Raw genomic sequence first — 8,843 nt, forward strand, 5'->3', positions numbered from 1 at the left:
CCCGAGTGCACAAATTTTTGTGCACCGGGCCTCTAGTCCTATATAATAAAAGGGTAATATGCAAATTGACCCCAACGGCAGAATGACTGGGAATGACTGGTCACTATGACACACACTGACCACCAGGGGGCAGACACTCAATGCAGGAGCTGCCCCCTGGTGGTCAGTGCACTCCCACAGAGGGAGCTCTGTTCAGCCACAAGCCAGGCTGATGGCTGCCAGCACAATGGTGGTGGCGGAAGCCTCTCCTGCCTCCTCAGCAGCACTAAGGATGTCTGACTGCAGCTTAGGCCTGCTCCCTGTTGGCAAGTGGACATCCTCCAACGGCTCCTGGGCTGCCAGAGGGATGTCTGACTGCCAGCTTAGGCCCGATCCCCCGGGAAGCTGGCCGAAGCCAGCAGGTGGACATCCCCTGTGGGGTCCCAGACTGTGAGAGGGCACAGGCCAGGCTGAGGGACCCCCCCGAGTGCACAAATTTTTGTGCACCGGGCCTCTGGTATCAGAATAACTGGCTTCTTAGAACTAGAGAGAGTCATAAATTACCCAGTTCATACTTCATTTAGAGATGTTAAAAAAGAGAGCTTGGGTCACTGGGGGGCGTGGCCAGCCTGAAAACGGCCATCAGCCCCTGTTAGTTGAGATGAGGTTAGGTGACATGCTACTGTCACACAGCTGGTTATGGTTAGTGCAAGTAAATCATAAAAGATCTTTATATATTAACTAGAGGCCCAGTGCACGAATTTGTGCACATTTAAAGGATATTCATTAGAAGAAATATTTTAATATCGCTATTTGGCCTTTCTTTATAAGTGTCAACCAAATTCATGATTGACAATGACAGATGGAAACACATGTGTGCGATTGGCGCGAGGGAGAACTTTATATATATAGAATAAACTTGCTTAATTAGATCTGCTTTCTGATTTAGCTAAACTTTTTCCAGCCCAGTGAAGCACCCCAACTTCTCTTTCAGGTAATTGTCAGCAACACAGCAGTAAATATCAGCATGATGCAGATTATTATTGTAGATCACGCAGGGAGAACAAAGGGTAAAATATGTAACTTCAGCAGTATTTGACTACATTCTGCTCAGTGAGAAAACCTTAAGTCATTTTCAAGGTCCACCATTTCTTACTTCTTTTCAGTTGGGTCAAGTTTCTAAGCTTTCTAAATCTCCGTTTTCTGGCTGATGAAAATAAAATAGGATTCTACTGAGTCTCCTATCTACCTACTCCAGGACTTCTGTGAGGATCAAATGAGATGAGTCACATGAAAACGCTTCACATTTGGTTAAAGTGTAAAATGTTTGCAACTGGCTATAAAGCGAGTCGTGTTCCTGAGCTGAAGAAACTCCAAGGAGGCTAGTTGCTATTGAGAGGAAGCCAGGCATTGCTATGTGACATCATTACCCAGCACCCACAGCCACCGTTTCTGGGCTGGGCTGGGTTGTGGGCCTCATTTTGCGCCATGGGGTTTCGGCAGTGTTGGCTGCAATTTGGTGGGCTGTCTCTCTCGGGTAGTGGTGGGGCCTGTGTCCCACTTGAGGGAAGCTGAGTGTTGCTTTGTCGGCACCAGGTCTGCACTGCCATTTCTTTGTAAATGGCCAGTGCACGTCATGGCAGCTCCTGTGTTGAACGTCTGCCCCTGGCTGTCAGTGCATGTCATAGCGATCGGTCAAATGGTCGGAGGGACACTTAGCATATTAGCCTTTTATATATATAGATGGTAATGACATGTTGGGAAAATAAAAAATGACATTTCAAGACTTTTCTCTAGTTGAGATTTAAAAGTATTATTTTTATAATATCTAAGTTAGATAAGATTTTATTTTACCTGTTCTTAGAGGGTCCAAAAAGAAAAAGAATTTCCTAACAGCTGTACAAACATAAAAGGAATAAAAAGATTTTTCCAGCCCGTCTAATTGTGGCAAAGTAGGGATAAGTTCCAATATGTAGTTTTCTAAATCCTGAAAGATGAAAACAAAATAAAACTTTAAAGTATTAAAAGTCTGATCTTGTTTCTTCATTAGATACTGGAATATAATTTTAGTCCTAAAAATTGTTCAACATTAATACTAATTCGTAACTAGCTTAGTAGTTTGTATTCAATTTGTTCTTATTCATTTATTTCTTATTTAAATTTTAACATATTTTTGAATAGGTGATGCATCCTACATAGTTCCAAATTCAAAAGGAACAAGAGTATTCGTTGAAAAGTTTTCTTCTCACCTATTTCCTCTCCTCAGAGGAAGCCATATTATCAGCTTCTGATGTATTTTTCCAAAGATAACTAACTGATGCACATACCAGCCAATACATATACAGTGTATATGTATATTTCCTTTCCTCTTTAACACAGAATATCGAAGCATACCATGCAAATTCTTCTGTATTTTGCTTTTATCACTTAACACTATACTTTGCAGTCATTCCACATTGGCTCTCAAAGAGCTTCTATTATTAAAAAAAAAAAAAAAAAAAAAAGCTATGGTGCTCTGACCAGTGGGTTAGTTGGTTAGAGCATTATCCTATACACCAAAGGTTGTGAGTTCAATTCCCAGTCAGTGCACAAACCTAGGTCACAGGTTCAATCCCCAATCAGGGCATGTACAGGAGGCAATTGATGTTTCTCTCTTCCTTCCTCTCTCTTTCAAAAATCAATAAAAATATATCCTTGGTGAGGATTAAAAAATATTTCAGATGTATCATAATCTATTTAGTCTTCTATTGATGGACATTTAGGTTATTTATAATCTTCTGCAACACTAAAAACATACTACAGTGGCTAAGCAAAGTTTTCATTCATAGATATGGAAGAATAATAGGATATAATCTCTGTAAGTGGATTGCTGTGTCAAAACATATGCACATTTATAATTTTGATAGATATTGATATGGTAAACTGCCCACCCCTCCATAAAGGCTACATCCATTTTATACTCCCACCACCAATGGGAGGCTATATTAACAGTTCCCAAATTGTGCCCCAGGAGTGCTACATTGAATTTACAGGGATGCAGCAGGATATGATATTTTAGCAACATCTGCCAGACACTGCATGAGCTATGGCTCAGGGAAGTTCACAGTTTCAACATTAGTTTTAAATATATATCCCTTTTGATTACATCAATCTTAGCAAAGCTAGGTTCTTGATGGTTGCTGTAATAAATCAAGTGCCACAGGAAAATCAGTGTGAGAGAGGAACTGAGGATGACTGTGTCAAATCTAATTCCCAAGTTGAGTGGCTGTACAGTGCTCCCTGGGAATTGTTCTTTAATAATGAAGTAAAAATATTTTTTTTAACTTAAGTGTATTATTCTTTTCAAAAGACTTAATAGAATTAAGTTTAATGAATGCTTTTATTGTTCAGAACTGATAAATAAATGGAACATAGTTTTTAGGTATTTCTTCTGGTAGAGAGGTTCTATGAAAAATCTACTGAGACAATAAGGGTACTGAAAATTGAAAAAGTTTGGGGAAACCATGGCCTATTTTACATTCCTTCATTACAAGCATTATCAAACTTCTTTTTTTAAAGATTTTTTTTACTGAATTTTAGAGAGGAAGGTAGAGGGAAAGAGAGAAAATCATGGATGTGAGAGCAAAACACCAACCAACTGGCTGCCTCTTGCACACCCTTGACCAGGGATTGAGCCTGCAACCTTGGCATGTGCCCTGACTGGGAATTCGACCCGCAACCTCTAGGTGCACAGGACAATGCTCAACCAACTGAGCCACACCAGCCAAGGTATTATCAAACCTTTTGATCTATGCTAATCTGATGGGTGAAAGATGACATTTTAATGTAGATCTATTTGACATTTATCTTATTATGTGAACTTAAGATTTTTTTCTATGATTAAGAAGCATTTGTAGTTTGCTCTCTGCAAAATACACTCACTCCTTTGCCCAGTTTTGCATCGACTTAGCACCCATTTTCTTCTGATTTCTTAAGAGCTTTTTATACATTAGGATACTTGGCCATTTGTGACTGAGTTTCAAGTATATTTTCCAGTTTTTCTTCTTTTAGCTTTATTATAGTCTACAGATTTTTAAAAATTTTAGCTGAATTTATTGTTTTTTAGAGTTCGGTGTTTTGTCACACTTAGAAAGACTTTCCTATTCCAAGATTCTACATTTAAAAGCCTCTCATAGTTTTTTATATTTACTTTAACAATTTTGTGAATTTTACTTTAGCCATTGTAAAGTATGTTTCTAGTTGATCAGAGATACTTTATATTTAAGTTGTAGAACAGATGGCATCTCAAATTTGGTATGTCTGAAATGGGACTCTTATCCCCAACCCTGGTCCTCACCCTTTTTTCTCTATTCCAGCAGTCATTCAAAATAAAAATTTAAGACTCATCTTAGGTTCCTGCCTCTCCTTTACTAAGGATCCTATCCCTTGTCCCCAATATCTAATCCAGCAGCAAATTTTGGGGTGAGTGTGTGTGTCCAAAATATATAGTAAATTAATTCATTACTGGATTTTTCTACAGCATCACACTGGTATGGGCCACTATCATCTCTGACCTGGACTACTGCAGTAGCCTAAATATGCCTTCTTTCCTTCTATCCTTACAACCCATTCTACACGCACCCACAGTGATGTTTTAAAATGTAAATCATATTCTGACAGATTCAGCTTACAACTTCTAATGGCATCCCATTAGTCTCAAATAAAATTCTAACTCCTTACCATGGCCCTAAAAGGCCCATGTGGTCCCTGCCTACTTTCCCAACTCAACTCCTATTACTCTAACTATATTGCTCATATGCTCTAGCCATACTGGCTTCCTTCAGTTCCTAAACAGATCAGATTTAACTTTGCCTTGGGGACACTGACCCTACTGTTTCCCCTTTATTACATTTTCATAAGGCTGATTTCTTTCTCATCTTTCACAGCTAAAATTCAATCACTATTTCAAAAAAGCACCCCTTTCATCTTATCTAAAATAACCCCCCAACCTCAATCATACTCTTTCCCATTCTCTATATTTTCACCATAGAACTTGTCATTATTTGAAATTATCTTGCTTATAATTTAGTGTCTGCCCCCCTACTCTGCTAGAAAAAAGCTCTAGAAGAGTAAGGCTTAGAGTAGTACTTAGAATAGCTCTGGCCCGTTGTTCAGTGGTTAGAGCATCAGGCCACAGAATGAAGGGTCCCGAGTTCAATTCCTGGTCAAGGGCACATACCTCGGTTGTGGGTTCACACCCACCCCCGATTGGGGTGTGTGCAGGATGCAATCAGTCGATGTGTGTCTCTCACATCGATGTTTCTCTCTCTTTCTCTCCCCTCCTCCTCCCTCCCTTACACTCTCTAAAAGTGAATGGAAAAAATATCCTCAGGTGAGGATAAAGAAAAGAATAGTACTTAGCACAAATTAGGTGTTTGTTAAGTGCTTATTTAGTAAGATTTAGTAAGTGAATGAAAGTTTGCCTAAACTACTCAAATTACAGATGTTGGTTCTGGAAACTACTGTCTTTTAAGTGAAGATACATGATCTGGTTTCAAAAGGCAAAGTGCCCAGGGCATAAGAAATATTTCTTTTCTTTGAGAGAAGGAAAAATTACTCCCTTTTAAACACAACTACAGAGATGTACTGTTGTCTTCTCTCCCCTCCCTTCATCCCTGTTTCAATTTTTGTTTCCATTCCTGGAAAGAGGCAAGCAAAAGGAAGTGTGTCTTTAAAAAAAAAAAAATCCCAATGTATTCTTATTGATTTTAGAGAAAGAGGAAGGGAGGGGGAGAGAGGGTGAGGAGAGAGAGGGGAGAGGAAAGAGAGAGAGAGAAACATCAATGTGTCACATCCAACCAGGAGTTGATCTTGAAACCTGGAGGTGTGCCCTGACTGGGAATCAAACCTTTGACCTTTTGGTGCATGGGACAATACTCAATCAACTACTGAGCCATACTGGCCAGGGCAAGAAAGTGTGTCTTGTAAACCAACTAACTGCTGACAAGAATTATTAGAGCTATAGAACTACTCTAGTATCTGATCTGAGAAAGTATCAATAGGTGGCTAATATGTCTTCCTTGCTAGAGAGAGATGGATAAAAGAACCTTTTTAAAAAATAATTATTTTTTAATCCTCACCTGAGGATATGTTTTTATTGATTTTAAAGAGAGAGGGGGAGAGAAAAACATCGATGTGAGAAACATTGTTCAGTTGCCTCCTGCATGTGCCCCAAACCGGGGATCAAACCTGCAACCTTTTGGTGTATGGGTCGATGCTCCAACCAACTGATCCATCCAGCCAGGGCAAAGCAAGAACCTTTTCTTGTCAAGTTGATCTGAATCTTAAAGTTCAAGAATTGTACTGTGTCCCTAGCAAGGTTTTTGTTTTGTTTTAATTGTTTATTAATTTTTAGAGAGAGAGGAAGGGTGAGGGAGAGAGAAACATTGGCTGCCTCCCACACGCGCCCTGACCAGGAATTGAGCCTGCAACCCGGCCATGTGCCCTGACCGGGAATCGAACCAGCAACCTTTCAGTGCATGGGATGATGCCCAACCAACTGAGCCACACTAGCCAGGGCCCCAGAAAGGTTTGTAAGTGTAAATGTTCAGTATGAGCTAACAGTCTATCTACAGAAATCTGGATAAAACAGACACTAAAAAATTATAACAGGAAATTTGTCTTAAACAGGAAACTATAACAGGGAATTTGTCTTAAAATCTAATATTTAAATATATATTTAAGCAATTAATTAACCTGTTTCATATTTATGCTTAACTCCCTGCCCCTTTCCCCGACAACCCTAAAAAGCACTCTGTATTTGGTGGGAAAAGCCTGAGCTGAAAAGAAGCATGAGCATATAATTTAGATTCCTGCACTCAGAAGAAGCAGAGCCATTTAGATCATGAGACTATAATTCTCTACTGATAACTTGGCCTAACTACTTTAATACCTAGTGGTATTAATTACCAAACAGCCTCTTGGTAATTGACGTTACAACCCAAACCTATTGGTGGGAAGACAGTCACATTATTTTTCTCTTATATATTTCCTATAAGAGGAAAAATTCCCAGCTTTTACATTTTAAAACAGTCATACACTGATAACACTCATGAATAATCACAAGTTTTTCACTGTTTCTTCAATGGTTTTAATCCTATTAAAACACTACATTCTTATTTTCTCCTATAAAAAGCTTTTTCTCTAAAGACTAGAGAAAAGAATCTAAAAATGAATTTTTGTGGTCAATATACATTTAAAAGGTTTTTTAGTAACATGTTATTTGTAAAAACAAACAAAAACAGAGATACAAACAAAAAAAGTACCATCTGTAATTCCAACACCCAGTGGTAACCACTCTTAACATTTTCATGTCTATCATAGTTATTAAAGTAGATTAATACTTACAGATTCCCGAAGGTATCCTTGTCCTGCAACATCATATAAACTGAGTCCTATTCTTGTTTGATGAAGCCAAACTGACAATAAACAAGAAAATGAAATGTAATTACTAAGTGCTCTCCTTTAGCATATATAAGGACAAAAGGAGATAAAGAGCTATATTAGAGGGACAAGCTAATATCTTTATGAACATCTTTATTCTCACACATATTACTTATTTGTTAACCCTAAAATTGTTCGAAACGAAACAAAAACCTACCAGAGAATTAATGGCAGATATCAACAATTCTGCAATGCCTAAAGTGATAATAAAGTTGATGCCCTTGAGGATACTGTTCTTATTAAACTTGTCATTCCACCAACTAGGGACAGCGAGTGCAATGTTATGCTTTTAACAAGCTGTTTTTATTCTACGGAGGTTAACTACTGCCACCAAATTAACGATGATATACATAAGACTTGACAGATCATTATGGAACTTATAGGAATCATACAACTCCAGTTGTTTGGTAAAAACTCCTTGAAACTCATACTATAGTTGTGAGTTTGAAACTACCTTCTCAGGCAGCTCAACCCATATGTTGGTGAAATAAAATTACCAGGGAATTAAAATAATTTCAAATTACCACACATTAAAACTCTTGGTTTGGCTTTTGATATATCTAGATAGCTAATATCTTTAGGATGTGAGGTTTTTGTTTTGTTTCTCTTTTTATAATGACGAACTCCAATCTATGGCAGAAAATCTCAGCTCTAGTCAGTTCTAGGAGAGAATCATACTAGGAAAAAAAATCTTGTTCAAAAGACAAGAAAATCTGCTTTTCAAACTTACTAAGAGAGTTGTTTTGCATGGGAGGGATACTCTAAAAGCATGGACCAAAATCCTACTTGATTCGCAGATAGGGAGAGCACAATGAAAATGAAATCACCTTTTCTCATGACATAATTAAAGAACTGCATGATGGAAATTCTTCCATAAGAATCTGTATGAAGGAGTTTAGCAAAGACTTTTGCTGTGAAAAATTGCCTAAGGAAAGGAAATAAGGATTAAAATCATCTGCTACATAACATAAAAATTACTTCTATATAAATTAGCAAACAACAGCATAAATTCAAACAATTAAAAATCAAAGTGATGAAAAAACAGTGAGAATTATAGTTCAAAAATATTGTCCTACTTCTTTACATTCTCTTAAGAATGAAGGCCTATAGTGTTATAAGTCATATTTCTTTTAATGAATTCATACCAATATAATTCCCTTTACTAAATAATTTTTTAAACTTCATTAATAACTCAAAATTGACATAGCACTGACTTAAATTTTCATCATTTGAGGTATTTAAAATGCTTAATGAAATATATCCCTTTATTAAATACTACAGGCCCGGTGCACAATATTTGTGCATGGGTGCGGTCCCTAAGCCTGGCTGGCGATCTAAGCGCAAGTCTCTGGGCCCTGGGCAGCACCTGGGCCCCTGGGCCC

General features: G+C 37.9%; 1 protein-coding gene across 1 annotated transcript in view; it reads right to left on the reverse strand.

The window, feature by feature from the left end:
• PPP2R3C (protein phosphatase 2, regulatory subunit B'', gamma) overlaps positions 1–8,843 on the reverse strand; it is a 34,018-nt gene that overhangs the window by 11,796 nt on the left and 13,379 nt on the right. Inside the window, exons 6-8 of the mRNA XM_005864962.2 lie at positions 8,289–8,386; positions 7,366–7,436; positions 1,834–1,966 (exon numbers count right to left, since the gene is read on the reverse strand). Coding sequence (XP_005865024.1) covers positions 1,834–1,966; positions 7,366–7,436; positions 8,289–8,386 — 302 coding nt within the window. The remainder of the gene's footprint in view (positions 1–1,833; positions 1,967–7,365; positions 7,437–8,288; positions 8,387–8,843) is intronic.

The sequence above is a fragment of the Myotis brandtii genome, unplaced genomic scaffold (assembly GCF_000412655.1).
Source record: "Myotis brandtii unplaced genomic scaffold, ASM41265v1 scaffold194, whole genome shotgun sequence".
Classification (NCBI taxonomy): Eukaryota; Metazoa; Chordata; class Mammalia; order Chiroptera; family Vespertilionidae; genus Myotis; species Myotis brandtii.